This window comes from Alternaria conjuncta (genome assembly GCF_024043145.1).
Source record: "Alternaria conjuncta strain BMP 0040 chromosome Unknown scaffold_21, whole genome shotgun sequence".
Classification (NCBI taxonomy): domain Eukaryota; kingdom Fungi; phylum Ascomycota; class Dothideomycetes; order Pleosporales; family Pleosporaceae; genus Alternaria; species Alternaria conjuncta.
In genome coordinates, this window is record NW_026250110.1 from 159,839 (window position 1) to 176,894 (window position 17,056).

Below are 17,056 nucleotides of genomic sequence, written 5' to 3' on the forward strand. Positions count from 1 at the left end.
CCATGGCAGGGTGATATTGCATTCTCCTGCAGAATCGACGACAGGTCCATCATCCCGACTCTACTGCCGTGGCCGTTCGAGACGAATCCTCGGATATGAAAGTCGTTCCTTGTAGTCCCACTTCGGGAGTAAGCAACAGAGATTTCCTCGGATATGCGTCTGTCAGGCGGCAGCACGTACCCCAATACGTTCGGAGATAATAAGGGCAATGTCACTTCGCGAGCGTTATTGGTGTTGATGTGGACGTGGGAGGATGGCAGCGGAGGAAAGGTGGATACTCCGCAGAACTGACGAGGATGCATGCGACTAAGCAGTCTAGCAGCCCTGCACGGCCCAGATTCTCGGACCCCGCCATGTCCACTGATCTCGCCCACGTTCTCTGTGCGCCTCTCTCATTGGTTCTGCAGCGCCTCATCCTTTGAAGACCTTTCGTCGCTTCGTACGTGCAAAGTAGTGGCGACGCGGGTCAAAGTGCGTCAATGGCGCGGGCGGCCTGGGCAATTGATCTGTTGCCATGCCTCCTGATCGCAGGCTTGGTGGTGCTTGTCCAAGCCCGCAAAAGGCTTGTCCAAAACGTCATCGCTCCAGCAGCTATCGCGAAGTAAACCTTGGTTACACCGGAAATCTGGGGACTGGGCGGATGCCATGGCACAAAAAGGGTCTTTCAGAAAGACAATCTCTAGCACTATGGGGCATAGAGCAAGGCACATAGCAGATGCGCTCGCTCTCGGCCCAATTAGAGGCTGCTGCTTGTGCCGAAAAGGCTGGGATTTGCTGTCGCGTGAGCTCCTTCCGGACTGGGTGGGCCCTCCAAACTCGTAGCATACTCGCGTCCGTAACGTTATGCCCCCGCCGGAAGCGACGGTCTCTACACTAGAATTTTCTTCCCATCCGTGGTCCCTTATATAGCCTGGTAGCATCGGCGTCTTGCGAAATGCTCAACTTTGTTCACCCAAGTTCGCGCTCTCTTTGCGCCCCTGCCTCTTCTCTGCCTCTCGGCTGAACGCGTGGGCACCTCTGACCCTCAGTTCTTACGTACTGCGACCCTCAAGAACAAAAAAGCGCACTGCCACCACGTGAAGGCGCGTATTCATCATTAATCAGCGCATACACACTCCCGGCACTCGGTTTCGTCATCGGACCGTCCGGCTAGTACTAGGATCTGGCAGCGTGCTGAATCGCAGATCCCATCCACCACTCAGGAGCCACCCACGTCGAACGTGGTACTGCTCTGCATTGTACGTGGGACTACTCGCGCTACAGACACCACCGGGTGATCGGTATCCCTGTGGGACCTTCAGCATTCTTGCATTACAACCAAAGCGCATATAAGCTTCGACTAGGACCCGCGCTTCTGGGCAACGCTCTCACCAGCCATCTCCACCATCAGCATACAACAACGAGATCGCCTCGATTCTCGTGAACTTGCTGCAATGCCGGACCTTCGCGATCCTACGCCACCATCCCTCCGGGATTATGGCATCGCTGCACCCCATGGACCCAACATGACTGGCGAGCACCAAGCAACTCAAGACATTGACATCCGGAATGACATGAGCGAAAACGAATCGAGCGTATTCCATGCCCTGTTGCACCCGGACGACCTCTACAATTCCAACGGCACCTACTGGGCAGATCTGCCCCTGGGTCAACGGGTCAAGTTCATCGGCCAAGTCGACAAAGCTGAAGCGAAAGCCGAAGCGAGCTACTTCTGGGATATGTTCAAGAAGGACCCGCTTGCGCCTATGGGTCACTACTTCCGCACATGTGTAATCCCCGGTGCTGGTCTCGGTCTCGAGGGGTGAGTTCTACGATACTGTAGCTTAGATCATTACTAACAACACTCTAGATACGTGCTCTTCTCTATTGGTAACGTCAGGCCTCTCTTCCAGGCTGCTTTCCCGGAATGCTGGAATGATCACGAAATCTGCGACAAGACCTGGCTCCAGGCTGTCGACTACCTAGAGATCTGTGGTATCATTGTCGGTCAGATCCTCGTTGGTATTATTGGTGACTGGCTCGGCCGTCGGTTTGGTCTCATCCAGGACGCCGTCATCATGTTTGTCGGTCTTCTCATGCTCACCGCTGCCTGGGGTGTTACCCAGAACGGATGGGTCATCTGCTATGTCTGGGCTCTCTTCTTCTACGGTATCGGTGTTGGAGGCGAATACCCGATGACTGCAACTGCTGGTATGGAGAACGCCGTTGGCTCTGGTAAGGTGTCCACCAAGGACGACCGTCTTCACCGTGGTAGGAAAGTCACCAGTGCTTTCCTGATGCAAGGTTGGGGACAATTCTTCAACCAGGTCATTCTGATCATCTTGCTCCTCATCTTTCACGGTGGATCATCGCCCCCGTACTCGAAAACCTTGGCTCAGTGGACCTACCGCGTGTCCTTCGCCATCCCCGCTGTCGGCACACTCTGGCTCGTCTACTTCCGTTACTACAAGATGAAGTCTGCCTCAAAGCAACTCGCGCTGTCCAAGAAGAAGTCCAATGTCACCGGCTACGACGTCCAGTCTTTGAAGCTCACCTTCACGTATTTCGGGCCCCGTGTCCTAGCCACTGCGGGAGCTTGGTTCGCCAACGATGTTTTCTTCTACGGCAACAAGCTCTTCCAGAACCAGTTCATCGACATCATTACGCCTGGCAACAAGTCCGTCATGACCGGCTGGTTGTACAACTTGATCAACGTCGGTGTATCGCTATGTGGCTACTACCTCGCTTCCCTGCTCATCGACAACAAGTTGTACGGCCGCAAATGGATGATGATCGTTGGTTTCCTGGCTGACTTCGTCCTCTTCATGATTCCTGGTTTCGCCTTTGAATACTTCACCAAACCCGAGAACATTCACGGTTTCCAGGCCATGTACTTCTTGTCCTCCTTCTTCAACCAGTTCGGACCCAACAGTGTTACTTTCCTCGTCGCTGCCGAGGTCTTCCCCACACCCGTCCGCGCCACTGCCCACGGATTCAGCGCTGCTTGCGGTAAGGCAGGTGCCCTGCTCGCTGCCGTCCTGTACAACTACATCGACACCCAGACCAAGTTCTACTTTGTCCCCTGGTTCGGTCTCGTCGGTGCTCTCCTTACTCTGCTCTTCCTCCCAGACACCACTGGTCTGGATCTCAAGGAGCAGGAGCGTCGTTGGGCTTACATTCGCGCCGGCAAGGAGCACGACTACCACGGTATTGCCGTCCACTGGAAGCACATGTCCTGGTGGGAGCGTTTCCGTGGCCAGCACAAGGACTACGATGCCAAGCTCGACTACGAGCAGAAGATCGCTGAGATGCGCACAGATTGGGTCGAACGCCAACAGCACAAGTTCTCCGAGAAGAACGGTTGGGAAGGTGTTGAGGCGGACGAGGACGACCACGCCGACGTGCACAACTACTTCAAGCGCACCACACCTGGCTCATCGCACGGCCCTGAGCCCATGATGGCACCCAAGACGGTGTCGGAAAGTGACTCGGCGGATGAGATTACGCGGGAGAAGCAGCTCTAGTGGAGCTACGAATTTGAAGTTTCGTTGTAGATCCGATGGATAAAATGTTGATTATTAGCGTTATCGTTCTTTTTAGCATTACAAAGGCGTTTCTATCGTGTTGCGCTCGACGCAGAGGTTGTACCATGATACATATAATAATGATCGTTATGACAAGTGTGTACTTGGACCCATCCAGACCGTTTCCGTTCCCGGCCTGAGTTGTTGAGTTTGATGAGGAGAGCGGCGCGGCAAAAGCAATCATTGACAGAATCTCGGTGCATTGTTGAACTCGATCAGAAGTAATATAAACGCGCCCGGCTAAGCTTCTCTGATACACGACGTGCAGTCGTGACCGATGTTGAGCATGCATACATAAAGTTGTGCACGCACAACAGTCGCTTGGACAGAAAACCTCTGTTCGGCTGTTCGACCCAGCCAACAAGACAGCCACCGGCGCCTAGCCCCGGGCGCAACCCAAACAACAGCCTCTGGTTTCACGAGCGACACCTCGGGATGACACAGCAGATAGGCGGACGGACACCTGCAGTTGGCGGCGCACACGAAGAAACCTTACCGCAAACCTTCACAGGTTTCGGTACACGCTTGGTTTCAGCGGTCAGCCATGGTGGCAGGACGTGGTAATTGGGAAAAGGGCAGGCTGGGTGGTAGCCCGGGCAACTATCACCCACCCGCTTTTTCTCCACGATGCGCGCGGCGGTTTGGCGGTGACAGCTGCCTGAACTTCGGGTCGCCGGCGCTACACCGGTGTACTGTACAGTTGGCAGCTTGGGAACCGCAGCAACAAGGCTGGGTGTCTGGTGTCAGTCGTGTCTTGGTGCAGATGTCTACGACATTGGGACCTGCGCAAGTGCAGCTTGTCAAATGCAAGTCGTAGCGTCGGACCTGACGTGTGGACAGGGTGAAGGGAATCTTCCCGAAAGCTTTCGCGGCTTTTTCGCCGAACAATCTGCAGGCGCAAGATTTGCAGGCACTCTTCTTCAGTGTGCTTCCATGGCCGTCTTTCCGTAGTTGCGCCGGCACATTCGTCCACACCATGTTGTTGCGACGAGATCGAGAATATGTCAAACACGAGATGGGAAGGAGGGCATATGACGACGTCATGATCTCCTTCTCCTTGAATCCTTATCACGTATTACGGCAGCGGCAAGCAATCGTCGTTGCGAAACGAGATTGCGAGCGTGGTCCTTGCATGCTGGTGAAAAGTCCGGAGATGGGGGGACTGGGGTGTTTCTGGCCGTGCGCTTCATTCCCTTTAGCCTTTTGCTCGCATTTGCCGGTGAATGCGTCGACATGTAGGTACAGATTGCACGTTGTTTGTTTCAATATATTGTGTTTGCAAGGGGTTTCAATCGAGATTCTTGGGGTTTCCTCGGGCCATGGAACAGATGGTTTAGTGTTGGTGGCGAATGTTCCTTACTTAGAAGCAAGCTGCAAGGGACGGGGATGGATCATCAGGAGAGGGAAGGAGAGGACCGAAGTGCTGGCAGCATTGATCGATTGATTGATTGCGCGTTAGCGACCAGAGCGAAAACAAGGGCAAGGGACACGCGTCACCGCACCCACGATCACGGGATTCAACAAAACCGATGCAGCTGCCGAGCATGGCTATGAGCAATCCCAGGCACCTGTTGCTAAGGATAGTAAAAACGAAGCAGCATCGCAGGCCAGCAGACGAAACACGATCAGACAGCGGTGCGTAGGCAAACTGCTGCCAACAATAACCGTGAGGGATGCATAGGGCCGCCAGCTGTACCGGGCAACGATCTGCATGCGTTATGGACGGGCTTGAGGCGATCGAATGGTGACGGACCTGCCCCTGGCACTATGGTTGCTAGTCGCACGGCCACTGGCGGGAGGCGTTTGCTGGCGTCGCGATAAGGTGCGCACAAGCGAGTAGCAGTGGAGAGGTGTTGCGTGGCACTGCGAAACGGGCCTCTTCTGAAGTCAAACTCTTTCGCCTGCTTGCGCGTTGGCGATGGCTGGTGTGGCTGGCAGTCTGGGAGAGGGGGAAAAGCTGGTTACACGTCGAAGTTGGCGGTAGTCAGCGACATGGAAGCTCCCAGGCAATCAAAACGAAGCAATTCGGCCGCTTTCACCAGCATGACAAGCTCTCTCGCAGGGGACTAGCCTCGCCCAACGGTTCGAGTGGGCCAACTTGGATAAAATTCTTGGAACGATGCTTGTCCATCTGCCAATCGCGGACTCGCCTCGTGTCTGTGCGCCGGGGCTGGGTTGTTCTACTCTTGTCGAAACACACGGGCGCAAAGCCTCTCCAATTACTCTGCCTACCACGTCCACGGCCGCACAGGGCACCTTTGGGTACTGTGGGTCCGCCCGACCCCATTGCGACACAACAGCCGCAAGTCTTGCGTGTGTGTTGCCCTGCGGCTCCAGGCGAATAAATAGATAGCCCGTTTGCTGCCTCCCTTTCTCTTCTTCATCCACTCACTCCAACGCACAAACAGATTCCACCCGCTTCAACTCTCCAATCTACGAGTCGATCACTACACAGTCGCTATCTTCAAGTAACTACTACCAACCCACATCATCAACATGCGTTTCTCCATCGCCTCCGTTGCCATCATGGCTGGTGCCGTCGCCGCTGTTCCTCAGTACGAGGTCCAGCCCATCTCCCAGATCTCCGACGGTCAGATCCAGGCTCCTCCTGCCACCAGCATGATCCCCGCCGTCCCCATGCCCTCTGGCTCCATGGTCTCTGAGATCCCCGCTGTCCCCATGCCCTCCGGCTCCATGGTCCCCTCTGGCGACATGACCTCCACTGGTAAGTTCCTCTGCGACTCTACTCAGCTTATCACGATACTAACAACACCACAGTCGCCGTCACTGAGACTGCTTCCGTCACCTCAGTCGTCGTTGTCCCCACCGCCACTCCCGTCGTTCCTGGTGGCTCCATGTCCGTCCCCATGGGCTCCAACACCACCATGGTCACTGGTACCGGCTCCATGTCCGCCACTGCCTCCACCCCCGCCTCTGAGGAGACCTCTTCCGGCGTCGCTGGCAGCGCTACCGAGAGCGGCGGTATCCCCGAGTCCACCGGTGCTGCCGCTGGCAACATGGTCTCCTTCGGTGGCCTTGTCCTCGCCATCGGTGCCGCCATCGTCGCATAAGCGCCTCACCACCACCCTTTCTTTCCCCTTCTTCACGATATACCACCAACTCAGTCACGATTGGGTTGCATGTTTGTTTAAAAGCAACACGGAGTAACAACACATTTCCAAGCATTAATGGCGGGGATTTTTAATTCGGGGAACATTCAGGTCGGGGTTAGGGGTTACGAATGATTCTTCTTCTCATGTATCCTACTAATGCGACAATGTTCCAATGGGGATGCATACACATGGCTTGACATGTATAGATAGTTAATTCAACTGAGATATCAGTCACCGAGAGGTGATCTGAACCAAACTTTACTTCCCACAACTGTGAATGCGCTTGAACAATGCTCCATCTTCATGACGTGTAGTTCAGAAGAGTTTTCCTAGCTACCTTGTTTGACACATGTGAAAGCTCTCGACATATGCAGCTCAGCGCAAAGGAAAGTGGTACCTGGAACCGACCGCGCCAACGCATGCAAGATAATCGCCGACCTTCCAGCTGCCCCTGCCTCGGTCAACCAGCAAGACGCAACTTGCCTTCCCCTCCTTGCGCGACGACCACACGACCACACACCTACTCTTCCTGCTGCTGCTGGCTCCGACAGCGACGTCCGTCTCTTATCGCGCGTCCTCTCCCCTCAGCGCAATACGAGAAAGACAGCGGGCGCGCGGGCGACCCCGAGCCAACGAGCTGCCCCCAGCGCATTAGCTCCACACCACTAGCCAAAACGCTACGTGGGCAAGCTTTGCAGCTAGAAAACGATGAATGTGGCACTTGGCAGGTTGGCTGAACTAGCACCGGTCAAGTGCAGTCTGCGTCTCAACCAATTTTATCATCCTTGAGCAGAGCTAGAAGGCGGAGTTTGGAATTGTCGTCTGGGTAGTGTTGGTGTATATGTTTTGGCCCTGTCTGGATGGGTGGTTTGGCTGGAATGGTAGGGAGCTAGAGGTGTCCCCACATGTTCATGCTTGGATGACGGGTGAGGGAGTTCTACGGCGCTTTGGTCCGACGAATGAACGTTTGCGAGTGTGAGAGCTCGTGTGCTATCGGAATAAATGTGTGGGAGTTGGTTGGGAAGTTGCTTAAGTGATGTGAATATTCCGGGTATCATTCTAGCTATACATGCATCAACTACCTTGCCTCTACAACCTGCGTCAACAACTGTCCGAACACATTCAACCCCTCATCCGCAGTGAATATGCGCTTGGGTATCTCAAACTCGACTTCCGGCTCCTTCTTCAGATCGCGGTCGAGTTCGACATCGAGCAGCGCCGTGTAGGAGTGGTCCAGGAAGTCTTCCAGGTTGTACGCTCGCTTCGTGAATTGCTCCGAGATGATCTTTGCCAGCGTCGCAACGTTGGGGTGATAATGCGACTGTAGTGCCTCTAATTCCCAGACACTACTGTCAATGGCATTTGTGAGGAGAGGGTCCAGCTCCTCCATGTCGAACGGGTCGTACATGCCTTCCTCTTCCAGCTCCTTTTGCAGAGCCGGGTCCCGGATCTCGCGGTGCATCATAAAAGTGCAGGCTGGATGTCTCTTGAACATGTTGTAGACCCAGGGTATGACGACTACGACACCTGCGGGTGGGCCGTGAAGAGCTAGTCGCGAGAGACGCTTGATAAAACTGGCGACGAGGTTGGCGGGTAAATGGGACGAAGACATGAAGGTGTCTAGTAGGCGGAAAAAACGCGATCGGTGTTTGGAATGGAGGAGGCCTTCGTCGAGGAGGGAGTACAGCTTGAGGTAGAATGACGGGTAGTCGAGGTTCTTCTCTGAAATTAAGTAGTAGATTCCGGACAGAGCCAGAAGAGAGGTTGCCCCGCCCACGTTGTAGGAGTCGGTCAAGAAATCCGATAAGATTTCAGGCTGCTGGAACCACGGCGCAATCTGGTGAGAAAAGTTGTGCAGGATAGACTTGCGCTGCTCCTTGGAGAGACCTGTGCGCATCGTGGCTAACCACGCTGCCTGTGCCTTTTCCTTGTATGCTTGGAGGGACGGTATCGGGCTCTTCCCTTGCACCTGTACGTAGAAATTTTGTATGTCGGTCTTGGATTTGGGGACTTCGGTAAGTGTGAATAGGAGGGACAGGCTGTTCGCAGCTACGAGTTGGCGCGTCGTAATGTCGAGCTCACTGTCAAGTACATCCCTGGATGTGTTAGTGGTAGTCATGAGACTTGGTATGTGTATGTGCTTACTTGATGGTCTGGAAGGTCTGGTATCGGATATCGTCGAACTGCTTCAGGTACTTCTCCGCAAATTCCTCGCGGTTCAGATCGTCTAGCGGGAGACATAGCAGCACCCTGATCAGTCTCGGCAGCGGCCCGTTCTTAATCTTGTAGTCTTTTTGTGACTTCGCCTCCTCCTTGACCAGTCGCAGAACCAGTGTCAGGGCCACAGACTGCCGAGGTGGATGTTCGCTGCCGAGGAAGTCGTCGATGAGTATGTCGGAGAGTTCTCGGTAGCGCTCCTTCAACCACGACACAATGACACCCTCTGCCTCGCTCATACCCTTGCTCTTCACCATGTCGCCTGTCACGAGTAGTCGTGAAAAGACTCGGCAGAGGGCCACGGCGGCGAGGATTGGTCCCTCATTCTCGGCGTCTGGCTGTCTCGCTCGCTGCAAAAGAGTTGCAATGTTGTTGTAGTGTTTTCGCGATTCGAGGATTTGTGCTTCGAGCTGTACAATTTCCGACTGGATGTCTTCGCCGTCGTCGCTGGGGGATTTGCGCCGGCTCTTCGATTTGGATTCGCCGCGCTCTGGCCTGCTTGGGTCCCTCTTCCTCTTGACACCAGACTTGCTGGCCGACTTTGCACCCGGCATGTTTTCCTGTGACTGATTTCTTGGCGTGGAGTTGAATTGCTCGCGGGCGCAAAAAAGTTGGCGATGTCGAAAAGTGAGGGCGGGCCGGGCGAAGTTCGGCTAGCGCATGGGCATCGGCGCTTGGCTCAGAGTTCACGCAGCATCACGAAAAGCTAGCTCTCGACGACGACCAGCACCCCAAAACTCCCCACGCCCATCAGACAGCCATGGCCTCACGTCTTGCAAGGAGCGCGGTCGGTGAGTACCACCCTCCCGATGATTCTGCGATGCCATTGACCCCGTGCTCACCCTAACAGGCGCCGCCCGTCTCCGCCCATCGCTCCCTCTCCGCGCCCTGCCCTCCCTCGCCGTCCAGGCCCGCTACAACTCCAACCTGCCCCAGGAGGACCCCAAGAAGAAGGCCCAGACCGTCCTCGACTCGATACCCGTCCCCGGCAACAGCCCCCTCACCAAGGCCGCCGTCCTCTCCGCCGGCGCCGGTCTCAGTGTCGCCGCTATCAGCAACGAGCTCTACGTCGTCAACGAGGAGTCCATTGTCGCCCTCTCGCTCCTGACCATCTTCTGGGCCGTTGCCAAGTACGCCGGACCTGCCTGGGGAGAGTATGCGCAACAGCAGGCCGACAAGATCTCCGGCATCTTGAACGCTGCCCGCCAGGACCACACCACCGCTGTCAAGCAGCGCATCGAGAGCGTCCAGGACCTCGGCGGTGTCATCGACATCACCAAGACCCTCTTCGAGGTTTCCAAGGTGCGACGCGACGGGAGAGGACACGCAAGGACCCAACACTGACAACCCCACAGGAGACCGCCCAGCTCGAGGCCCAGGCTTTCGAGCTTGAGCAGAAGACCGCCATCGCCGCCGAGGCCAAGTCCGTCCTCGACTCGTGGGTCCGCTACGAGGGCCAGGTCAAGCAGAGGCAGCAGAAGGAGCTCGCCGAGTCCATCATCGCCAAGATTGAGAAGGAGCTCGAGAACCCCAAGACCCTCAAGCAGATCCTTGACCAGAGCGTCACTGACATTGAGAGTATGTGGCATTGCATTTCAAACGTGCGGCATGAGCTAACAAGCAACAGGGATCGTCCAGAAGGCATAAGCGTCCTATAGCATCCACCAGTCAAGTCAATCAATGTTATATAAATCTGTGCAATAGTCAGGCTCGTTCAATATAGAGTACCTCAGGCTGGGAAAGGTCGAAATCGATTTCGTTCTGTCTCCTGAATACAAGTGACTTTTCTGTCGCATCTTTCAGTTCGGTCTCAGACAAGGCGGGGCTATTGATCATCTGGGAACCCCCTTCTCACGTTTAGCATCGCCATAGTAGCGGATATCCTAATAGGCACTACGCATTCAGAAGCGAGAGACGCTATACGAGCTTCATTGGGTATCGGACAAGACGAATTGACAATGGAAACCGGCATCTTACCCCGCGAAGTTCACGAACCCACCACCTTCCAAGTTCGTAACGACACCCAACCCAACAACATCCCTATCCGCTTCCTCAACCCGTGCTGCCATCACTGCAGGTTCTGTCGATGATAACGAATGGCTTGGACCAAAGCGGCCAATGCTTCCGATACAGATCCGAGAAGTTGGGATGCGCCTCGATGTTTGCAAAAGAACTCGGCACCACCATCAGCCCAGTGACGATACACAGAGTACTGCGTGGAGCCCACTTTTCGCATCCGCATAACCACGCATGTAAGCGTCGACGCCGCCATCTACAAGATCAACCTTTGCGCTCTCTTGGCCCGTTGTGTTTTCACCCCTGGGGAAGCGGTGATGGTCTTTTTCGCGGTCCTCCACTTCTCCTTTACATCTGCATAGCGATCCTTACCTTCCCAATTCCCGACGCGCTGGTCGTTGACATCTGTGTCTAATGACACCCCAGCAGTACTCAGTAGCTTGATGAGTACAATGCTATCTGTATTTGGATGTGTTACTATCATTAATTCACTATGTGGTAGTGTTGTATCTGACAGGTTTAGCGCATATCTGACAATGAAAGTGGCGTGAGTGACCGAGCGAGTCTGTCTCTAGGCAGCCAGATATAGCAATTCCCTTACAAGTGCTCAAAGTGACTGGCCGTTCGAAAAACGGGTCTCTACTCTATCATCTGCCCAATTACAAGATAAGCGGTCAAACGAACTCTAGTTCTACACTATCACTGAAGCCGTTGCCCACTCTCCACCATCGGCTCTATACGACCTGATAAACCGGCCACTGTTCTTCTAATCATACGTCTAACCGTCAGACCTAGTAGTCATGACAATAGTTTTCGGCGTCTGGCAGGCGTCGGCTCGTCAGCGCAAGCTGGCTCAAATCATGGCGAATCCTCGGCACTCTGCCCCTTATTATCGAGGCCCTTCGCCAGCAGTTACTTACCAGAAGAACGGACTGGTGCAGATGGATCCCACTCCAGAGCATTTGCTCTCCAAGTAAGTACTATCTCCAAGGTCACGTCAGACGCTAATGTACTAGGACCCAACATAACGCGTCGACGAATCTCCTCTTGTTGCCTGCGGAGATTCGTAACATGATCTTTCAGGAAGTTCTAGGCGGCTTCCAGATATCAATGAACGTCCCCGGACTCGATATCTGGCAAGATAGTGGTGATGACGACAAGCCTGGAGAACTCCGAAAGCTCGCGTTTGTGCTGCCATACGTATGCCGCCAGATCTATACCGAGACCGCTGTCTTACCTTACGCACTCAACACGTTCGTCGTGAGCTGCCGTTCCCACCGCGATGCCTTTGCAGGAAATCGCAACCAAGCCCAGCTAGAAGCCATACAAACTATCCAAGTTAATAACCCCTTCCTTTTTGATTCGGTCAACGGAACGGGGTTTGGCGGCTGCTCACGGTACGCACGAGGATGTAGTTGCCCGTTCGACTGGAAATCCTACCGTTCTCATTCCCCACCATCGTTAGCTATGCCGTTCACGCTCCTATTCCCGAACTTGCGGCGAATTTGGATTGAAGTTGACGTCACTGAAACTGGTTCCGACGATCATTTCGTCAAGTTGTTGGCGCAACATGCTGGCTTCAATGATTGGAAGGATTATGTGACGATGCGGGAGCGTGGTGTCCTTGAGGTCGTCGAGGTTGTTGACCCTGTCGAGATCGATGACCAATAGCTCCTGATTCAGGTTCGGCGGAGCGCGTCTATCAAGATGCTGTCAACTGTATTGGCCTGAGGTTGAGGTTGTCGTCATCGGTTGAATGTTTGTAAGAGCGTCCAAATTCAGGAAGCTTTAGTATGTTGGGATGGCTCACACTAGAGTCAAAGATCTCGTTGAACTTGTTTTAACAGAGTATTTGGTGCGCATTTGTAATCAAACTATTCATTCAAAGTGCCACATGACAATAATCATCAAGCTCGTGTAGTCTGCCAAACAAGATAATGCATTTACTGACATTGTCTCTTACCAAATTCGAGAATGCACGAAGAGAGAATCGCTTCGAGAAGTTTTTGCATTTATCGTGAGCTGGTAGCACAGTGAATGAGACTTTCCGTTCCCAGATGTGTATGGCTCTTGACTATCTGCGCTAGTCGTGGTCCGACCAGTCGCGTGCTTATCGCAACAAGCCCTTCCCACCTTCCCTGACTCCCAACTACCGCGATCATGGATCCAAAGTTGAGCGCCCGTCCTGATAATGCCCTACCAAATCCAGGGAATACTCCCGAATATCTGCGCCCTCGGTAGGGAATAGAGCGATCAATGTACTAAGATTGGACTGACTGAACCAAGTACACAATCCAACGCGCGTACACGTCTTCTCGCTCTGCCTGCAGAGATTCGCGAAAATGTTTACAAGTTTACCCTCATTAGCAACAAGGAGGTCACCGTCTACAAGGGACGCGTCAAGTTCGACCGCGGACTGGCCCCCCACGCCCTCGCTTTACTGAGGACTTGTCGACAAATCTACATTGAATCGCGTCTGGTATTCTACTCCGGAAACAATTTTAAGTTTCCCTACGACACCTTCCTCGACCGCTACTGGGCCGGGAAGTGCGCGCTCTCGCGCGAACAGTTGGAAACTATCCAGAGCGTTGTTCTCTACAAGTCATGGATTTACTTCTGGAACGGAAGACAGTGGGAATTTCCCTGGACGGCGTGTATGAGGACTTTTCCAAATTTGAAGAAGATTGTGTTGCAGGGGGTTACTTTGACGTTCATGTTAGAGCGTGATGCTGTGGTGGGAGGGAGCACCACTTGGGTGGAGTACCTCGAGATCCAGAAGGGTATCAAGCTTGAGGTCATCACCGAAGATCATTCGGGGCCCGAGTAGCTGACGAGTTAGTCAACCGGGCGTTCGAGCCCTTGGCGGGGTTAGACCTCTTGTTGGCACTGGACATGGTCGAAGGAGATCCGCCGGGCCATCAATATGTATACAAAGTCCAGTTGTGTTTCTTGGAGAAGCATTTTGCAGTAAAATAGAGCAAGTTTAAGCGGGAGTTATTGATTGTACATCGTCTAATACACTACGAAGCAGATGAGGTCACCTGATCCAGTGAGCTGTCAGTGAAAACTGGATGTGTTCGTACGAGGTGCCAGCCAGGTGTTACACTTTGCTCAGTAAAAAGCTTACAATTCTCAAAGTCCCTCTATGTATAGGGTATATAGCTTACAATCCTTAAGGCTTACATATGTAGAGTATGGAGCTTGCAATCCCCTAGGCCTGTATGTATTTAGAGTAAAGAAGTTGCAATCTTCTAGACCTTGATGTATTCAAAGTGTAAAGCTTACAATTCCATAGGCCTCTATGTGTCTAGAGCGTCAAGGTTGCAATCCCCCGCGGCCTCTACTTGTAAAGTGTTGCTTGACATCAAGCGACACACGCTCTTAGAATACCACATACCTTATGCAAGTTCCAACGCAACCCAGTAGTGATCGAGCACAATAAGTCATCTTACGACAAGTCGCGGTATACAAGAACAAATGCTAGATTGAGGGGTATGTAACACCAAGACTCGCATGCTCCGACAGCAGCAGCAAAGATCAACACCATACAGTACCGTGCGCAAACCAGATACATGCCCCAAACATACAGGAAGAAGGTTGACACACACACACAAGGGAAAAGCGACTGCCAGATACAAATGCCCGCAAGACATGAGAAGACCATAAGGGGTGAAATTGTCGAATCGGGTCGGAGGGAGCCCAGAGCTCCAGGTAATGCATGCGTTCGCTGCTATGCTATGCTGAACTGAACAATTGGTCGTCGTTTTGGAAGATGTAAAGGTGGTGGTTTTGGTGGTTGGGTATACGGGAAAGGGGGTTCGTCGTGAGGAAGGTCGTGACAAGAAGGAGGGTATCGATGGAAAAGAAGTGGGCGAGTCGAGCGGCCAAGGCTATGGCCACCAGTTCATCCTCTTGTAGCTCTCAATGACCTCTTCGACCTTTTCTTTGGTGATCTTCTCTACGTTGTATCTGATGATGTGTTAGTCTATTGCCGCCTGCATGCGCTTTTGGTGTGTAAAAGTGACTTACTTGAAGCCCGTCTCCTTCTCGAACAGACTCCCGTCCATGCTCAGATCCGCATCTTTCAGCAGCTCCTTCTCCATGTACGGTGTCAGCGGTGTCGATTGGCTGATGCCGGCTTTTTGTTGCAGTTCTGCCCAGGGGTCTAGCGTCTCGTCGTTGACTTCGTCGACGACATGGTCGAGATTCAATCGTGCAAAGGCTGAAATGAGTGTGCCGTGGAAGCCGGTTTCGATGTTGAAGATCTTACCCATGAGCTGGGCAGTGTCTTTTTGGGCTAAATGTCATGTCAGTACTGCAGTAGATAGGATGACGTGTTGTGGAGAGGCCTTACAGTGATTCGCATGATCCACAATGTTAAAGGTGGGTGCCGGTCTGCGTCCTGGGGGCCCCTTCATGTACCACTCGACACCATGCCACAGCGCTCTCGTAGAATCCTCAATGTGCACCAGGTTCGTCTTCAGGTCTTCTTTCCACAGGAAGCGCATCTCCTTTCCTTTGCTCTGGTATACCCTCGCCATGCAAAGCGCCGTGCTCAGGTATTTGCTCGTGTACGGCCCGTAGACGTGTGCCATCCTCATCACTATCAGGTTCAAGCCTTCGATCTTGGCCAGGTCCTCCTCAGCCTTGAGTTTCCATTTCGCGAGATTCGACCACGGTTTCGGCTTGTCTGACTCTTTGCTGGGTGCGCTGTCGGGCTTGTAGACCATGCCGGTGCTGACTTCGAGGAAGCATTTGACCTTGCGTTTCGCGGCTTCGCGGCCAATGGCCATGGACAGGCCGTAGGAGCGGAGCTCGTAGACCTTCTCGTCTTGGGCGAAGCGGGTCTCGCCGCCGCAGTTGAAGACATAGTCGAATTCGGCGCCGCCTTCACGGTCGAATATTCGCGGGAGGGATTCTGTAGGGTTCGGATTAGCCTCGAACGTCTTGTTGTAGACATCCCTTGGACCCAGAGACACGGTCAGGGGTACGCACTCTCCTGCGCCGCATCCGCCTGTATGAATCGCTCTCTTGAGCACGCCTCCTTGAATTCAGGTGCAAGCCATGCCAGCTCCGGGAGATGTTTGTCGACGATGCGAATCTGCGAGGCGAGGTTGTTGTCGTGGATGTATTTGGTGAGGTGTCGCCCGGTGTAGCCTAATGCACATGGTCAGCCCTCGTGGCATGCTTGGGTTGTGCCCAGCGCGAGCCTTACCCAACCCTCCTATTATCAGCACCGAAGGCTTTTCTGAAGCCATTTCTGGGGTCGCGTATGTTCGTGATCTGCGTCTCCTGTGCGCGCAAGAAGAGATCGCTAGGGGATTCTGAAGGGCGCAGTGGGCGGATGGTGTCTGCTAAGGCCAAAGTCGGGGGTGGAGATTTGAGCGGTGCGGATCGCGCTCAGACCGTCTTTGCGAGGAACCAACTGGCGAGGGACAATATCACGGCTGCTATAGGCGAAGCGTCTTGCTGCGATCGTCTGTCTTGCTCACGTTGGAAGAAAGATAACACGCGGCGTTCGTGATCGCGGGCGTCGAGCTGGAACGAGAGGGACTAACCACGAAGAGAGATACTCCAAGTAGGATACCGCGGCACCACAACGATGTCATATAACTCAGGCCCAATATGCGCGACTCATTGACCTGCAGGAGGGGGGCAGTCAGGCCGATATTTAAATGTGCACACCCAAGCCCGGCGATAATTCTCTTCGCAAGAGGCCACCCCCATCACTGAGGCTCAAAAACCAACTATGGCCGCCAGTAGCAGTCATGGTCGGGCACTTGTGGCTGATCCAATGCACACCATAGTGGTCCGCTCCGCAAGCAAGTCGACCGAGATTATGTGGGCTTCGTATGTAGCGAGCCCGCGACAATTGTATTGAAGGCGCCCGCCGCCACCCGCCACGTTATGCAACTTGGGCACGAGCACACAATGCGATCCGCTCCACCGTATCCCCTCATATTCACAGCATGACGTTTGCTGTTCCTATCTCCTGGATACATAGCGGTTGTCGCGGGAGATGTACAAGAAGCGGGCGGTGAACGACGGCGCGCTCCCGCAGTGCTGGACCTTGTCTCGAGCTTCAATACTTTGGGCGCATGACAGCCCGACAGTGGGGGTGAACTCCCCCTGAGTTCACACCAACAG

At 53.9% G+C, this 17,056-nt stretch overlaps 7 protein-coding genes across 7 annotated transcripts; 5 read left to right on the forward strand and 2 right to left on the reverse strand.

The window, feature by feature from the left end:
* Positions 1 to 1,433: 1,433 nt before the first annotated feature.
* J4E85_010119 (uncharacterized protein) lies at positions 1,434 to 3,503 on the forward strand (the record flags this gene model as incomplete). Its single annotated transcript, XM_051474333.1, has 2 exons — positions 1,434 to 1,801; positions 1,850 to 3,503. 2 exons carry the CDS (start codon positions 1,434 to 1,436, stop codon positions 3,501 to 3,503), a joined length of 2,022 nt encoding a protein of 673 aa, XP_051321826.1.
* Positions 3,504 to 6,059: 2,556 nt separating this feature from the next.
* On the forward strand, positions 6,060 to 6,634 carry J4E85_010120 (uncharacterized protein; the record flags this gene model as incomplete). Its single annotated transcript, XM_051474334.1, has 2 exons — positions 6,060 to 6,288; positions 6,342 to 6,634. 2 exons carry the CDS (start codon positions 6,060 to 6,062, stop codon positions 6,632 to 6,634), a joined length of 522 nt encoding a protein of 173 aa, XP_051321827.1.
* A 1,120-nt stretch (positions 6,635 to 7,754) lies between these two features.
* J4E85_010121 (uncharacterized protein) lies at positions 7,755 to 9,447 on the reverse strand (the record flags this gene model as incomplete). The annotated part of the gene is made up of 2 exons (XM_051474335.1): positions 7,755 to 8,772; positions 8,822 to 9,447. The coding sequence occupies 2 exons, from the start codon at positions 9,445 to 9,447 to the stop codon at positions 7,755 to 7,757; spliced, it is 1,644 nt and encodes a 547-aa protein (XP_051321828.1).
* A 206-nt stretch (positions 9,448 to 9,653) lies between these two features.
* ATP3 (atp3 gamma subunit of the F1 sector of mitochondrial F1F0 ATP synthase) lies at positions 9,654 to 10,540 on the forward strand (the record flags this gene model as incomplete). The annotated part of the gene is made up of 4 exons (XM_051474336.1): positions 9,654 to 9,684; positions 9,744 to 10,195; positions 10,249 to 10,471; positions 10,521 to 10,540. The coding sequence occupies 4 exons, from the start codon at positions 9,654 to 9,656 to the stop codon at positions 10,538 to 10,540; spliced, it is 726 nt and encodes a 241-aa protein (XP_051321829.1).
* Positions 10,541 to 11,769: 1,229 nt separating this feature from the next.
* On the forward strand, positions 11,770 to 12,580 carry J4E85_010123 (uncharacterized protein; the record flags this gene model as incomplete). Its single annotated transcript, XM_051474337.1, has 2 exons — positions 11,770 to 11,882; positions 11,926 to 12,580. 2 exons carry the CDS (start codon positions 11,770 to 11,772, stop codon positions 12,578 to 12,580), a joined length of 768 nt encoding a protein of 255 aa, XP_051321830.1.
* Positions 12,581 to 13,069: 489 nt separating this feature from the next.
* Positions 13,070 to 13,736, forward strand: J4E85_010124 (uncharacterized protein; the record flags this gene model as incomplete). The annotated part of the gene is made up of 2 exons (XM_051474338.1): positions 13,070 to 13,146; positions 13,196 to 13,736. 2 exons carry the CDS (start codon positions 13,070 to 13,072, stop codon positions 13,734 to 13,736), a joined length of 618 nt encoding a protein of 205 aa, XP_051321831.1.
* A 1,063-nt stretch (positions 13,737 to 14,799) lies between these two features.
* J4E85_010125 (uncharacterized protein) lies at positions 14,800 to 16,167 on the reverse strand (the record flags this gene model as incomplete). The annotated part of the gene is made up of 5 exons (XM_051474339.1): positions 14,800 to 14,878; positions 14,939 to 15,206; positions 15,264 to 15,827; positions 15,905 to 16,066; positions 16,125 to 16,167. The coding sequence occupies 5 exons, from the start codon at positions 16,165 to 16,167 to the stop codon at positions 14,800 to 14,802; spliced, it is 1,116 nt and encodes a 371-aa protein (XP_051321832.1).
* Positions 16,168 to 17,056: the final 889 nt, after the last annotated feature.